We start from the raw sequence: 17047 nt of genomic DNA, 5'->3' as shown, positions 1-17047 counted from the left end.
GCCCCGCCGGGCCTCGGATCGGCGGCTCCGGCCCTGGGCCCCGTCTCCCGGCCTGTGGCACTGCCAATGGCCTGGGACGGGGTTCTGTTGTGCCTGGGGAGCCTCCCCTTGCTTGGCTGGGCTCAGGAGCTCCGGCTGGGGCCCCTGACGGCCCCGGGGAGGACGGCCTCCCCACCCCGGGCTCTGGTCTGGGTCCTGCCGCGTACGGATATGCTCAGACGTGGGTCCCGTGCTCTCCATGCCACTGGAATCAAGGTATCCTGGCTGAAGAGGGGTAAAACACCGAAACCGGTACTAGGATGCTTGTTTCCAGTCCAGGGAGGACCTGGCTTGGCAGTTCGGGCTGGACTGTTCCCATGTGGCACATGGTCAAGACTGATTTGCATATGGCTGGGTTCAAACTGGAATGGCATGGTGAGCAAAAAAAATATGGATTTAGGCCCAGATCTCTGTACTGGGGTGAATGTATGACATTGTTCTGCATTCTGTCCATCAACTGTTGTTTTTGCTTTTGTCATCCAGAGTGGAACGGGTATGCTCAGACGTGGGTCCCGTGCTCTCCATGCCACTGGAATCAAGCTATCCTGGCTGAAGAGGGGTGAAACCCCGAATCTGGTCCCAGGATGCTTGTTTCCAGCCCAGGGAGGACCTGGCTTGGCAGTTCGGGCTGGACTGTTCCCATGTGGCACAGGGTCAAGACTGATTTGCATATGGCTGGGTTCAAACTGGAATGGCATGGTGAGCAAAAAAACGATGGATTTAGGCCCAGATCTCTGTACTGGGGTGAATGTATGACATTGTTCTGCATTCTGTCCATCAACTGTTGTTTTTGCTTGGCAGGGAGCCCGGGACCAGGTCCGGCGGGCCCGGGGAGGCTTCCCCTGCGCCTCCGGGCCTGGGAGCCCCGGCTGGGTCCAGGGGCCCTGCCGGGCCTGGGTCGAGGGCTCTGGCCCTAGGCCCCGTTCCCCGGCCTGCCGCTCCGCCAAGGGTCCAGGACAGGGGTCTGTCAGTCCTGTGCAGGCCTCCCCTGCTTGTCAAGGTGTCCGCGGGCCCTGGGTCGGAGGGCCCGTCGGGTCCCCCTCACAACCTCCACGCCTGGGGCCCAGCTGGGGCCCTGGGCCTCCGGTCCCCCATGCCCCGGTGCCCGCTCACTCTTTTGTTGGGGCACAGAGCGACCAGATGGCTTCCCTTTCGAGCCCGGCCATCTGGTCGCATCTTTCCCCTCGGCCATCTGGTTGCGCCTATCCCCTCGGCCATCTGGTCGCACCTATCCCTTCGGCCATCTGGTCGCGCCTATCTCCTCGGCTATCTGGTCGTGCGCAATGCTTTCCAATGGGGTGACCAGATGGCCGGGCTCAAAAGGGAAGCCATCTGGTCGCTCTGTGCCCCAACAAAAGAGTTGGGCTCATTTGCCTCCCCGATACCAGCGAGGGCTCCAGGAGGTCAGGTACATTCGCGTCTTGGGTCTCCTCTATCAGCTCGTGTGCACGGATTACAAGAAAGGGGGGTCATTTTTCTCCGGATTACTAGGGCGAGGGTTAGTCAGATCTCCGTGAGGTCCGGCAATTCGGAAACAGGGGAAGGCAGCACCAGGGCCCACCCGCCGGGGCCTCCAGGGGCCCGGGTAAGCACCTGCCTCTCAGCCCCTTCCCGATGGTCTTTTTTCTCCGAGTTTGCTGGGTCAGACCTCCGCAAAGTCCGGCGATCCTGAGACAGGGGAATTCAGCACCCGGGCCCGCCCGCCTGGGCCCCTAGGGGCCCGGGTACGCACCTGCCTCTCAGCCCCTTCCCAATGGTCCTTTTTCTCTGAGTTTTTCGGTCAGACCTCCGTGAGGTCCAGCGATTCTGAGACGGGGGAAGGCAGTTCCCGGGCCCACCTGCCAGGGACCCTAGGGGCCCAGGTCTGCTCCTGCCTCTCGGCCCCTTCCCAATGGGCCTTTCCTTTGAGCCTGCTCGCCCTGGGATGTGAAGCCGGCATCCCGCCGCGCAGGGGATGCCTTGGCCGTACTCTGACCGATTAGGCACTCTCGGTCCGTTTAGGGATGGACTGCTTGGCCAAGCAAGGAGCTTCCTCCCTGCATGGACTGTCTGACACGAGGGCCTGCCGCCTGGCGGGTGGCCCTTCACCCTACCCAGCAGAGCCAAGGCCGAGCGGCCCCAGCAGCTCGTGTCCCCCAGTGGTCTGACCCGAGCGGAAGGGGTCGGGTGGCGCCAGGCCCTCGGATGCTGCTGCCCAGCAGGTTTGTACGCCCCGTGCACCACGCCGTCACCCCTCTCCGCCCAGCACATTTCTGCAGCAGCTCGGAACGATTGTTCCGAGGGGTGTCGCCACCGCCAGGCTCCAGCACCCCCTGCGTCTCGCTCAGGCTGCGCCTCGGCCCGCCTCTCCCTTCTGGGGGAGACGGCTGGGCCTGCCGGTGCCCATGCGACCGCACCTCTCCACCCCTCCAGCGAGCCCTCCCACCCAGGCAGGTAGGCTCCTTCCCCAGCAAGCTCCAGAGAGGGAGGGGTGCGCGAAGGTTGTCCGGTAGGGGAGATGGGCACAGGGCCCCCCGAACACACCCCGTCAGCAGGTGCGGCTACCTGGTTGATCCTGCCAGTAACATATGCTTGTCTCAAAGTTTAAGCCATGCACGTGTAAGTACACACGGCTGGTACAGTGAAACTGCAAATGGCTCATTAAATCAGTTGTGTTTTTTCTTTTTTAGCTGAGACCGAAACCTGCGGACTACACTTTGGACAAGAAGTACAACCTGGGTATCTCTTTGTTTGAACGAATGATTAACAACGACATGCCGTACGTGCAGCTGGTCTACCAGGTATCTACCATAGATGTCTTTACCTTGCAAGTATTGTGACCCCTGATCATCATCTCCCTAATCCTGTGAGAACTGCTTTTATGTTCCTTGATGTGTTTAAAAATCACAAGTGATCTTCCTGAGAACAAGTTCTTGACCATTATTAATTGTAGAGATTCTCCAAGAAAACTGAAGAGGTTCTTCATTGCGTCAGACATTTTCGTTATAGAGTCAACTTCACCCCAGTTACGACAGCTCCAGAACCCCAAAACGGGTATAAATAGCTTGTAGCAGGGTCATTTAGACCCTTGTGTTAAGCTGGCATTGATTCAACTATAAACTGCGTTCACTAACTCCTATTAGAAGTCCTGAACTAGTTGCACTGGCTCCAGTTTTAGCACTGGCGTTTACCACCAGTTTACACCCAGTGGTAGTTGCCCATTTTAAATGTAAAAATGCATTTATACCACGAGTAAACTATTTGCAAATACATATATAGAGAATACAAAAACAGTAGGCTGGATTTACTGATTGTGGCTTAAGGACCCCATTAAAGTTTTAGAGGATTCAGAGGTTCAGGGAGCCTCTGATGTCATGGCAGGACATTCAATACATTGAACTTAGGCCCTCCGGCAAATTCACATTACAGACTGGGTTACAGACATCCCATAATACATTGCATGGGAAAGCATAAGGCATCTCTGAAGAGTAATAGGACATCAATACATGATGTATGTGTGGTTAAAATAGCAGTGAAAGAAAAATGATTTTCAAACTGATCAGATCAAGTAGGAAGATTCAAAGGCGTAAGACTGGCTCGGTGGAGCTTGGTGGGTGGACTGGAAAGCTCCAAAGTGGAAAAAGGATTTGCAATATGGAAATCGGTTCTTAAAGCAAATTTACACAAGACCAACCTGTGGATGGATACTCTATCTTGTTGCGGAATTATCATATTTTGCAACATCCTAAAGGACTAGACTGAATCTATAAATTGTAAATCTAAGTATTAAGGCCTGGTAGTGCGTGGTAGAGGTACAACGAATTTGCTCAGTATTGTTACTCTGGTCGTGAGACTGACATGAAATTCCCAAAATTAAGAAGGATTTTAACATTTTCAAGCGCCTTGAGACCCTCACGGGTGAGTAGCGCGCTTTACAAAATCCTGCTTGATTGATTGATGTAAGTCAAACATACAAGCTGAAGTAGTTTAGTAAATCAGGTTCTTGGTGTCCAAATCAATATTGGCTGCTGCTCACTGCTTGTTACCTCTTTGACACACCTTATGACTTTGAGATTATGGGACAATGGCGACCAGAAATGACACTGTCCCCACGACTCTAATACCAGAGAAAGGGTTCAAAATGTTTCGTAATCGAGATGTCTATTTTCATCCAGTGGGATAAGAGCGGGTGGAGGGGGTTGTGGGGGTTTGAAGCCGCAATTCCATTTCAAGCAGTCTCCATTGATCACCATAAGCAATGAATTGCCCCTCCCGTGCCCAGGATCCTGGAGCACGTTTTACAAAATATGAATATAACAAACCTTTAATGGGAGCAGAGTGGAACACTGAGCAAACCCCTCCATGCCATCTTCGACTAAACCATATTTAATACAATCAACACTTCAATATTAGGAAGAGGTCATCAGACAAAATAGTTTGGATCTCAGTCTCAGGCACAATGGTAAGAAGTGTCCATGCAGGCAACAGAAGCGAGAAGTAAAAAATGATGCTGGACACCATTGTCCAAAGCCCATGGTCCTTGCTGTATATGGGGCAGCATATTCATTACAAGTTTTATTCCACTGCAGATACATACTAGATTATGATTGTTTCGGGTCCTCCAACTTATCCATTGTCCATGGAAGTTCAAAAAGAATATCTTACTTAAGTTATGATCAGATTATTATGCACTTAATTAAGATGTTGCTTGACATTTATAGGACCAATTATGTCTGCATAACAGTTCCTGTGAGGATATGTCTGAGCAAAGCTCTAGTAAAACTATTATGAAGGAGTGGTGCTGCCGGAGCCAGAGCCTTAAACTGGGAGGGGAAGATGTATTGTTAGTTGCTTTTTGTTGAGAGACAATGGGGTAGTTGTCCACACCAGTTAGAAGCTCAGTCATCACCTGTGGAATGGGTTACAGGTTTTTTTTTTTGGACTAGTGAGACCGCTGTCTGCAGAGGCTTGATGCAAGCTGGAAGGCCTTTGTCAAGTTATTGGAGCCTTGCTGACTTAAAACTATAGCAATGCAAAGAGTGTGAAACACCTCGGCATTTGTGTATATGCTTCCTCAACGTAAACTGATTGTCAAGGCAAATGTAAACGTGAAGGTCTGCCAAGGGAAGGGGCTGTGATCTCGGTTTTAGAAATGGCAAAGCCTCCACCTTTAGAACCTCAGTACAAACCACATTTTACTTTTGGGTCTTCTTGGACCTAGAACATTGGCAGTAAATGCTAAACGTATGAGACACACAATGGCTTGTCTGTGCATGTGTGGTCTGGATGTGAACGTCTCACTTACTGTTCCAAAGGGCAGCTATACCTTGACCTATAGGGGCGTGCCAGAGCAGGGCTATAGAGATGGTGTAGGGGAGGTGTTTCAGTATTGTTGCTACAGACCTTGTCAAGGACATATACCCATGCTTTGCCTAGCTTGATAGATAGAGTGTTATAAGAAGTGCAAAGTGCAAAACTATGTCGTTTATGCACACCCAGGTGGTAGGAATTTCAGTGCGCCTGTTCATGGGCAGTGTTTTTAGGACCTGTCTGTCCTCTTCCATTTGAGAGTTCATACAGACCATAGGTTGTTATTGTCGTCTTCCAGGCATGAAACCTTGATAGCTATGGGAGTCAATACAACATGGTCCCAAAAAAGCATAGGGCATGAGATCATGACGGCAAGCCATTATTTCCAAATTCAGTATACATAAGATGACTGATATTGAGACCATCCAATGAGCATGTCTGAGCAAGGCCCTAGTGATTCATTTGGGTGGTGTTTTAGAATGAGTTGTACACATGCCTACCATGCCACATACGTTGCTAGGCGTCTAAGCCTAGCATGAACAGACTTCAGCTTAGATACACAGAACAGCTTAGGCAAGCGATATGGAAATGTATGGTTTGTTTCCACACAAGTTACTTTCCAGAAAATATCCTAATTCGATAGCAGGGAATTTTAGCATCTGAGTCTGTAGATGTGGCATTGTTTTATTGAAGTTTTTAAGCGATCAACAGGGTAGGGAGCGAAAATAGAGCGGGAATAAGGAATTGTGCTAGTGGGCAACGTCCTGCGCAGTCAGGCCTGCCGGGAGTCTGTTTGTAACATGTGCAAAACATGTGCACCAGCAGGCCGAGGTCCTAGATCATAGTAGTGGTGAACAGGTTATCAAAAAAAAGTTATTTGATATTGATAAAAGCAGGAGGCTTCCTTGGGAGATGCGGATTGAGAGTGCTTCCACATACAAGCCAACTAGTGTTTATTTCTTAGCACAGAGGAGCCCGAGTTCAAAGCAGTGTGAATGTTAAAGGATTTTTAGTGTGTAACATGCAGGGAAGGGTTATTTACTTTGTGAAACATTGATGAAACTGAGTAGGGTATGGTACTAAAGCATAGATCCTAGCAGTGCTTAATGAACAAGTTACTTAACTTCGGTAATGCCTTATTTGGTAGAGACTACATCTAGCTACAGATTCCTTTTCTTAGAAATATCCCCAGGTGTTAGACTGGATCGGAAATCTTTCGTGAGCAGTACCCCACGGCACAGTAGGTGGCATCGTTTGGCTCCATGTGGGTTTGGCGGTGTCGTCCGCACCAGAAGTGACATGTGCCACTCCAGCCCGATGTCAGTTACTTTTTGTGACTTTCCACACCAGGAGCAAAGAGCCACAAAGAACACTGACCACTGGTGTGAAAAACTAGGACCCTGAAATGGAAACAACCCTGTACCAAGAAATCCATTCACAGAGCAGGAAGGATGGGTGTGCTGGTAAGGAATCCACGGCTAGACAGTCTCTACCAGATAAGGCATTACCGAAGTTAAGTAACTTTTTCCTCTGATAGAGACTTCTAGCTGCAGATTCCTTACTTTAAAAAATCGATACCCAAGCAATACATCCCCTGAGGTTGGTCTGCAAAATAATTTCTCACCCAAAAAGTCCTGAATGACCTAAAGGGCAAGGTTGTCTATCCCAACAGACCTAACTGTCTAGGCAATAATGTTTTTTGAAGGGGTGCAGATAGGCCCACGTTGCTGCCTGACAGATGTCCAGGACCGGGACTTTGTGTGCTAACGCATTGTTTGCAGCCTTTGCTCTGGTGAGAAACCCTTTGGGGGTTGCTTCTTGGCCAATGCGTAGCAGATTTTAATGCAGAGCAGGATCCATCAGGAGATGGTCCACTTTCGCACGGCCTTCCCTTTCTTGGCTCCGACATACCCCATGAAGAGTTGGTCGTCCATCATTGTGCGTTGAAGGTAGAACGGTAACACTCTTTTTGGGTCCAGTCGATAAAGTCATTTCTATTCAATAGAGCGATGCGCTGGAGCAAAAAAGGTAGGCATGGTGACGGATTTGCCTAGATGAAAGGGAGTGACCACCTTCGGAAGGACCAGCTTGTCAGGGAAGATGTTGAGGTACGTAAGCTTAGATGACAAAGCCTGGAGCTCACTGATTCTGCGGGCAGATGTTATGCCACTAGAAAGCTTGTTTGGACAGTTTTGTAGCAACTTGAAGGGAGCACATATGAGGAAGATGAGCACTAAATTCAGGTCCCACTGATGCATGATAAAAGGTGAAGGAGGAAACATTTCTTGAAGACCTTTCAAAAACCTATGTACAATAGGAGATTTGAATAGAGATTGCTCATCTGGCAAAGGCAGAGAGGCTGAGATGGCAGAAAGATAGCCTGTTAACTTGCCCAAAGCAGAGCCCTGCTGGGCAAGAGAAAGGAGAAATGGAAGGACATGAGAGAGGTTAACAGAAAGAGGCTCAACCTGTTTCTCTGCACACCATGCCACAAACTTGCTCTAATGGCAAGCATATACTGTCTTGGTAGAGGGATGCCTGGCTGCCATGATAACTTTGCAGACTTCGGGCGGAAGGTCAAAAGCTGTCAACTGTTGCCGCTCAATCTCCACGCATGAAGATGGAGGGTCACCAGGTTTAGGTGGAGAACCCACCTTGCTACTACTACAGAAGATCCTCCTGAAGGGGTAGCCTGATCGGAGGACTGATGGCCATGCTCAACAGCTCAGGATACAAAACTCCCCAAGCCCAGTCCGAAGCCACAAGGATGACTTAGGCCTAATTTTTCCCGATCTTCTTGAGAACTGTGTGCAGGAGTAGTATGGCCAGAAAGGTGCACAGGAGGCCAGAGCTCCACTCAAGATAGAAAGTGAATCTGAGCAAGAGCCGCCTTGGAAACTCTAGCGCGCAAAACTGCGGTCATTGCATGTTCTCACAAGAGGCGAACAGATTACTCAGGGCTCTCCTCACTGCTGAAAGAGACTTTGCACAACCTTCATTTGTAGGTGCCACTCATGATCCACTAGGCATCTTCAACTGAGATGCCCGCTGTGGCATTCAGAGCGCCCGCCAGGTGTTGAACCACCAGCGGTATTTCCTGACATTCCAGCCATGTTCAAAGATGCACGGCCTCTTGACAAATGGTCTGTATGAAAGTAGGATCTTTCTTTTATGGTTACCCCCACGTTTTGCCTGGTGTCAGTATGGTTTAACTGTAGTTTGCTGGGATCCTGCTAACCAGGACCCTAGCATCTGTGCTCTGTCTTCCAAAATGGCTTTGGTAAGTACTTTGGTACCCTTGTAAGTCCCTGGTATATGGCACTAAGGTACCCAGAGATCTCACATGGACTGCAGCAAGTATTATGCTACCTATCCGAGTCCACTAAAAAACTCTGACTACAAGCCTGTTATTGCAGCCTGTGTGAGATTGTGCTTGCACCTCTCATGACAGAAATATATTTTCTTACATCTGAGAACACAGCACCTAAAACCTATAAGTTATCCCTGTGGTAAGCCCTTCAGTCCTGAGGGCAGGGCGCTTGATTATAAGTGTGAGGGTGTCCCTGCATGAACAGGCCAGCCCTAAAAACCCCAGAGTTGATTCTGCAGACTTTGTAAGTGCGGTCAGCCATTTTAAGACATATAGTGGACATCAGTCATTACGAAATGTCCAACTATATAATGGCTGCGTCGAACCTGATCGTGTTTAGTATCAAACATGTTGGAATCATACCCCAACACCGAGGTGGAGGTATGATCCCATGTACTGAGGGGCTTCTTAGAGGGGCCCCCTGTACTCTCGGTTACAGCCTTTCAGGGTCTGACAGCAAGCTAGCGCTGCTGCCGACCACAGACACTGTTCTGCCCTCCTGCTGCTGAGCTGCCCTTGAGCATTGGAATGTAGAACAACAGGTTGCCTGTCACAGCGAGGTGTGACCACCTTCCAGACAGGACTTAGTGTATTGGGTTGAGGTGGGGGTGCTTTCCAGTGCCACCAGACTGCATTGAAGGGCACATTTGGTGCCCTCCTTGCATATACAGGTTTGAGCCAGGTCAGGAACCTTCGGTTCCCGCTCTGGTGCAAAACTGGACAAAGGACAGGGGAATATCCTCCCCTCTGTCCAGCCCCTCCTCTGGGAGGGATCACTGAGTTGGTCCAACACTTTCCTTGGGTATTTAAGGGCTCCCCGTGGGTGGGTCTCCAGATTTGTTGTCGAACAAGACTCATCTCTGAACCAAGACACTCTTCGACCGTCTGAACACTTGGACTTCGTCTGGAACCGAGACTGCATCCAGGAAGACTCTTGCGGCTCCTGGTCTGACTGTTCTGTAATTATTCTGCTTCTTCTGTGTCTGTGCTTCACTCTGGATCTTCATGGACCTCTGGGTGTCAAGGACATCTGAAGTAATCTCCCTTAGAGTGAAGGAGTCACTCCCCTGCATCTGCAGGCACCGCATCCAAGTTGACTGGTCTGCTGCGCCTGTCGTCCTACGGACCTCTTCAGGATCAGCAACATAGGTGGTGGGTCTGTGGCTTCCAAGAGGCCTGGCATGTCTTCCCTGCAATTTGGAGGACAGTATCCCTCGTCGGAGCCGCAGTGACCGAACTCCTATGCACCATGTTGACTTGTTGTTGCAAAGGCTTGTTCGCTTTGCACTCCAGAGATCTTCAGGCTACAAAAAGCTCATGAACTCTTCTCCTGACAAAGGTGGGCATTGTGCTTCCTTGACTCCTGGTCACCTCCAAGTGGTATAGACTTTGTCTCCTCTGCATGCAAGATCACCTCTTCCGGAATCACCCTTGGATTCCACCGGACTTCTTCACAGACTTCTCCAGAGGCATTTCTTCCAGAGTCTCCCATTATCTACTGGTGGTTCCGACATCACTTCACCCCTTATTCACCCGACTTCCCTGGTGAAGGTGGCCTGGTTCCTCGGGCATCCATGGGTGGGGTAGCTCTCCAACCTTCCGTCCTGCAAAGAGTTTCTTTGGGGTCCTCTGGGTTTTCTTTAAAACTGCAACCGCAACTTCTCTTTTGACTTCTATTGAACACCCGGCTGTGTTTCCACTCTGCACACAGCCTCTTTGGGGTTCCTGGGTACTTACTTTGGGTGGTTCCTGGTTCACCAAGCTCTTCTAAGTCCTTTGGTCCAATTCTCCTTTGAAATTTGCATTCCACATATTTGGTATATGGTTTGATCTCCCCCTGGGGACCCCAGTGTATATTTGTGCTAGTTACCTGATTTTGTTTAAGTATTCTAATGTGTATTATTAATATATAATATACATAGTGATTGAGTTGTGTTAAAAAAATCCTTTTTTTTCATAAACACTGTGTGGTTCTGTCTCATCTAATCTACACTATTGATTAAATGTGGCAAAATAGGCTGCTTTACACTCCTTCAAAATAAGCCTGAAGGCTGCTCTTCATAGCTACCCCTTTAAGAGCTCTAAGGTTATCAAAGACCGCTAAAATCATCATACAGGTTGCCTGGATTAGTGCAAGGTGCATCACTCCTTTAAGTGTGAACCATATACTAAGCCAACCTCCTACAGGTTCCACTACCTCCTCCTGCCCTGTTTGTTGCAGTACTACACGGCGGTGCTGTTGATCATCAGAAGACACTCCTCCGGAAGGTGCAGGCACCACCGGGAGCGTTGACATTCGAACAGGCGCCAGGGAAGGTCGAGGTGGTATGACCGGTGCCAGTCTGGATCCATCCGTTAATCCCTGGGGCCCAACTGGTGCTGGGGGTGGACCCACTGTCAGGGAACCAGTAGGAGCCTCTACTAAACCCACATGCTGGAAGGCACTTGTGGGAATGGGCCGCCCAAATATAAGGTAAATAGCTTCATAAAATTTGTGAAGGGGAGGGGCCGCCCCGGCTCTCGTATTTTCGGGGAGGTGCAGAGCCAGCTCAGGCGAAAGCTCTATTGCAAAGCCAGGCCTTGAATTATGATGCTCTCTCATCTCATCAGATGACGTAGACAGATGGGATGAATTCAAAGACCTCTTCGACTTTCCAATTTTCTTCTTTTTGTGGGACCCACCAGAAGACAACTTCAAGTGCAACGAAGATCTATGGTTTCACTACTGATCCCGAGACCTTCCTCTCAAGCTGGATCGAGATCTTTGTGGCATCGCACGTTGAGCGGCAAAGAGTTTGAGTGATTGGTCCCTCAAGGCCTTGGGGTGCATGACGCGACAATCGACGCACATCTTGGCAAGGAGGTAGCACTCAATATAACTGAGGCAGACGATGTGCGGGTCTGTCACCGACATCTGAGCTGTGACAGGTGCTGCAAAGCTCAAAATCAGCCTTTCTAGCCGACATCCCTGTCACACCATAAAAACTTAAACTGACTATCTAAACAGCACAGTAAAAAATTGACTGCTGGGTAGCTGTCTCCGGATCTGCTTGTACGAGTTGGTAGCCAAGGTCACCAGATCATTACTCCTCATCCCCTTGCAGTCTAGAAGACTGAGACCCAACACTCAAAAGCTGCACTTGAGTCATCTGAATCCGAAAGAGCAGTTACCAACTCGCACAAGTAGGCTTCCTCAGCTGCTGCGACCCTATGCTGTGAACAGGTCAGCCAACTGACCCCTGGAGTCTTTTCTTTTGGCTGGGGCTAGAGAATGACTTTTCATGAGCAAGACACTGCAGGCACAGTCTATCCTTTGGTAGCCCAAGGTGCAACAGATGTAGTCCTCAACGCCGATGCAGCCTCCCCTTTTGCTGGGTATTTGTTCGGCAGGACAGTCCTTCTTCAGTCCTCTTCTTCCAGTCAAGTGAGATCTGAGTTCTGGGTGCCAGGGGTGACCCTTACATGCCCAGAAAGTGCCCTTAACCCCTTCCATGCTCATGACGGAACGATTCCGTCATGAGCATCGGTTGAGCTGTGCTCATGACGGAACCGTTCCGTCATGGCCCCGCCCGCGCTCGAACCCTTCAGCACCGCGGGGGAATCCGCGCAGCGCTGAAGGGGTTAAGGGAGGTTGTGGTCACTAGCCAATGGGACACCTGACTTGCTTGATGACAACTTCCAGCAAGTATGGCATCTAGCTATCCCAGAAGGTCTATTCTGCCCACTCTCAAGATGGCAAAACCCATCTCTTGGCCTCTAGATCTTGGTTGCCTGCTCCTGGGGTGTAGGCTACCTGGGGGCTACCCGCCCACAGTAAATAAAAGTATAATAAGTGCTTTCCACTTGCTGTCCCTGACAAACTTCTGTCTACCTAGAAAAAAGGAGCAGTGTGGCTTTTCCCTTAAAGCTTTCCTTTTGGGCTTCTGGCCCTGTGTGGCTTTCCTGCCAGGAAGAGATAACATCTACTCCCCCAACAAATCCTTTGTAGATGGCCGGAAGGCTGTGTCTGGGACACATCTTTGAGTGAAACCGTAAACTGGCACTGGAAACTTTGGGAAACAAAGTGGAAATTTGACCACCAGTGACATTAAATTCAATTTCTCTATGAAATAGGATGTAATGCACCGATTCTTTCGATAGCTAATGGTACCACTTTAGTATGCCCATTCAGAAGTTAGCAGAGCTAATATGTCAGCCTGTAACTCTGCACTCGCCAAGGGGCTACTAGCCTTTTAAAAGTAAAAATTACAATGGTGGCTTGTACTGTTCGGACCTTAAAAACTTGAAACTACAGGTCCAACCTTTTAACATATTGCACCCTACCTTTAGGGCTCAGTAAGTCTTCTGTGAGGTGACTTACAAATATTAACTAGCATTTGCAATGCAATAGGTCTCGCATTTGTGAGAGTTTAAGCTATTGGCTTAGAAAATTACAATGCCTTTTTATTTATCTATTTTGCTAATTAACACGTAAATAAAAGGCATGTCATTTACAATGCCAATAGCTTAAACTCTTGTGAGTGAAGATGAAACCAACTAGCGGTAAGTAATGGTTGGAGATCTAAGCCCCCTTTAAGCTAACAAAATGTCTTACCAGCCCCAGCACATGCACTGTCTCAGGCAAGACCTAAAAAGGGAACAAAAACAGAAGACTTTGTACCCCTAGTGATACGGATTACATTTCCAAAAGTGATGAAATTAGAAGAAACTACAAAATCGTCACTGGAAGACGGCTGCTTAACAATAGCAAACTCCATTTTCTGTCAGATGCAAAAATAAGGATGCTGCCACCCTGCACATGCACACTCAGTCAATTTGCTGTCCTGTGTTCCTCGGTCTAAAGAATTCTGAAGCCCTCAATGTATCACTAAATTTGGTAATGAGAACTCCTGCTATTATCCCGCTTCGTGGCACACACCCGCAGTCGCCTTTCTCTACCCAATAGGCTGAGGTTAGTGTTATAAATTTGGTTTACTTCCTGTAACATGCTATGAATGGAGCTAGCGGGATAATGAGTGACCGCTTATGTATTTTAAACCACGTTGTTCAGGGGTGGCGCTTCTGTGGATTTGCTTTATAGTATAAAATAAAATGAAATAAAAAACTGCAGCCATACTTCCAAAATAAAAGGCAAGAGAGGCCCAATTCAGATGCCGCATGTAATGGAGCAATTTTAAGAAACGCCCCAGAGAGACAAAACCCCTCGGGTGACGTGAAGGAGACAACGTAGCCTCGGACACCTGATGCTCAATGCAAAAAACGTGTAAAATGTACATATGATGGAGCCAGCTCAAAACGAGGCAGAGGGGAGGGTGAAGCCACGCGTTGCCTGTGGTAAGCACGCGTGGATTGAAGACATTACACCATGAACATAGACACTTCATGTGCTGCTGAGTGTCTATACCGGGGTACACACCTGCCTGGCATGTGGCAGCAGACACCCTTTGTCACCCTGCCCTCACAGTGTGTGCAAGGCAGGCGCCACAAGGCACTTTACCAAATTAAAGCAACACGTGTTAGCAAAATATTGTATACATTATAAAACACGTCCAAATAAATCAAGTACAGAAAGAAAGCGACAAAGCTTAATTATTAACAACGAAAAAATACGAACCTCCCATGAACAGCTGAAAAGGAAAGAAGTGTGTTTAACTGTAGCGAACAAGAGGAAGTGGGTTGTAAAACAAACCAGTGCTTTGGTGTGAGTTGATTATAAAGGTGAAACCAAAATCCTCCTAAAGGTGTCTGCAGTGAGACTTGCAAAATGAAAACAGCTTCCGCTGACCAATGAAAAAGAAAAAAAGAAAGAGCAATGCTTATCTAGGCTAGATCAATGTCATGCCTCTGGACTTACTTGGAAATGCTTCAGCCGGGTGGATACCGCTAGAGGGTGTTGCGTCATCAAGTGCGGCCGGAACCACAGGCTCCTCCTTCCTTCTCTCTGCTAGAGGCTTGCTATACAATGTGACCCTGTCGGCCACATTGGGGCACCCCTGCTTAAAAGAAGTTAAAAAGCATTTATCCTGCGATTCAAATTATTCTCGACGTTGTTCGTAGGAAAACACTTCATCCAGGAGGAGGGTAGTCTCGTTACAAAAACTGCATTTTGAAGAGGGACATGCTAATATTTAGGACGCGTGCGCGCGTCACACACCTCTTTTTTTCATACAGTTTTTTGTCCCACACTCCTGCTTCTGTACTGCATTCCGCTTACAATGAGCAATTTACATACAGAACCTCTAACCTGGACCACACCGGAAGTTCAATGCTACACAGGCCAAACTTTTCCGGTGTCCCAGCTACTGCGCAGTGCACTGTACTCATCTCACGCTGTCCATTGTGTAGCGAAGCTTGTCACATTGCGCATGCCAGTTGCAAAAAAGAAATCTGAGCTTATATGACACTGGGAGCATAGTGCACGCCGGAAAAAAGGATTAATGCTCCCTGCGTTGCTGACTTCAACAGGTAATAATAAACAAGCCCAATCCTCCTTGGAACAAAGCCCAAAACCAAACTAACATCCAACTAAAAATAGCCCAAAAGACAGTCGACATCGAAAATTGATAAAAACCTAAAAAATATAAACAAAGAAGCGGGTGGCCAGGTGCAAGACATACCCCCAATACAACCGTAGAATTAGCAGGAGGTGGGTGGGAGAGAGGAAAACTGTATTTAAATGTAATCAGCTATGGTGCCGAAACTACATGCAGGCAAACAGAAGCAGAGCAGGAAACCAATAAAAAAGTAGTCCCTCAAAGAGCAGATGTAGAACTGTAGTGAGATGAGACAGTACTTAGCCCCTGCTGCATGGGAGGAACGGAAGAGAAAAAGGAAGGACAAAGAGGCAGGATTAACCACTGGCAAGCAAGGATTTTTGAAGTACACTGACATAGACGAAGGAAAAACAAACGCAAGCAATGGGTGGGGTTGGAACTCCACAAAGCAATTACAACAGGTCACTAAGCGACAGCGCAAGCGCTGCCTAGGCTGGACCTTAGAAGGAAGGCTTTGGCTTTGCAATTTGGTGTAATGATCTAGTCAGGTTAGCAGTTTGCAACTGTTCTGCCAGCCAGCAGACTAGAAGGTAGGATTTTACCTTGTCATTCTCATGATGACATAACTAGTTCTACAGTCCATGAGAGACTAACGTACAGGCCCCTGGTACCATGTACTGAGGACTTATATGTAAGCTAAGTAATGCTAATTGGGAACAAGCCAATTAAACATCCACTAACACAGGATCTGGGTAATTATACCACTTCCTAGTAGTGAAAAGGGGGAAAAGGTGGGGGCAACCCAGCAAAAAGCATGTTTCTTAATACAATCCCAGTAACACTTTGCAAGTCGATTAGCCATTTCATGTCCTACATTCCCTGGAACATTTGTGCGAGTCATGGAAAAGAGGAGCCATGTACACAGAAAATATCACTGTGGATGCTATCGCTAACTAAACACCGATGCCAGAGGGTCACGGGAAAAGGATATTAAGTATTGTGAACAGTCCAGAGTGGTACGTCCTCCCTTCTCCTTTCAGCCTCTGTTGTGTCTCTTTCCTTGCCAAATATTCATAATTTCCTCAAAGCTTTATTGCCTTTTCTTGGACCATTTTCTTGAGGGGGGGGGAGGCTCTTTTCCACCTTGGGTATTCCATGGAGAGAGATCCACCCAGGGGATGGGACTGGGACTGTAAATCTTGATTTGCCTCTGGGAGATGTCTGATGATCTGCTGGACATCTCAAAACCTCACACCTCCCCAGACATGTTTGGGCGTGCCTGCGATGACGGAAGTATAGCTCTTGAACAGTCACACCTGTGACATCACAAGCGGAGGATAGGAGTCGTGCTAAACTCACTCTACCTTCTCAACAGAGCTCCTGGTGTCCAGATGGGGCACCAAATCTGAATGGATTTGGTGGAGGGTTCGTAACCCTTAATGCTCGCACCCTAGATCTCTTAGCTGAAGGCACCTTCTGTAAAGTCAGAGTGGGACATGAGTTGCAAAAATATCTCCTTCCGTTTTTCTGTTCCTCAGAACAAAACATTCATTCATTACGGAGCCTGTCCATAGAGGATAATATCTGGCCTGGTATACTGAGGCTGGGGGGTCAGACTCCTCAAATACGGCATCGTCCGGTAAGAGTGTTGTTGAGAATGGCATTGCTTGGTCAGAGGTGGGGTGGCCCAGAAGAAGATTTGGGGGTGGCCTTGGCAGCAGGGCATGTGGCTTGGTGGAGCACGGTCCAGCAAGAGGCAGATCTTCTACGAAGACCAGAAACTGCAGCACTTTTGAGCTTGATCAACAGGTGCTGGTTTCCATATCAGCAGCTTTTATGTCTTCAAAAGCCATGC

At 48.5% G+C, this 17047-nt stretch overlaps 1 protein-coding gene across 1 annotated transcript in view; it reads left to right on the top strand.

Annotated features, from left to right (window-relative positions):
* Positions 1-17047, top strand: part of LOC146830317 (NFX1-type zinc finger-containing protein 1-like) — a 727926-nt gene that overhangs the window by 693012 nt on the left and 17867 nt on the right. Inside the window, exon 19 of the mRNA XM_085604515.1 lies at positions 2709-2819. Within this exon, the coding sequence (XP_085460641.1) occupies positions 2709-2819 (111 nt within the window). The remainder of the gene's footprint in view (positions 1-2708; positions 2820-17047) is intronic.

The sequence above is a fragment of the Triturus cristatus genome, chromosome 5_1, assembly GCF_964204655.1.
Source record: "Triturus cristatus chromosome 5_1, aTriCri1.1, whole genome shotgun sequence".
Taxonomy (NCBI): Eukaryota; Metazoa; Chordata; class Amphibia; order Caudata; family Salamandridae; genus Triturus; species Triturus cristatus.
Note: the sequence above shows the minus strand (reverse complement) of the source record. Positions and strands in the feature narration are given on the sequence as shown.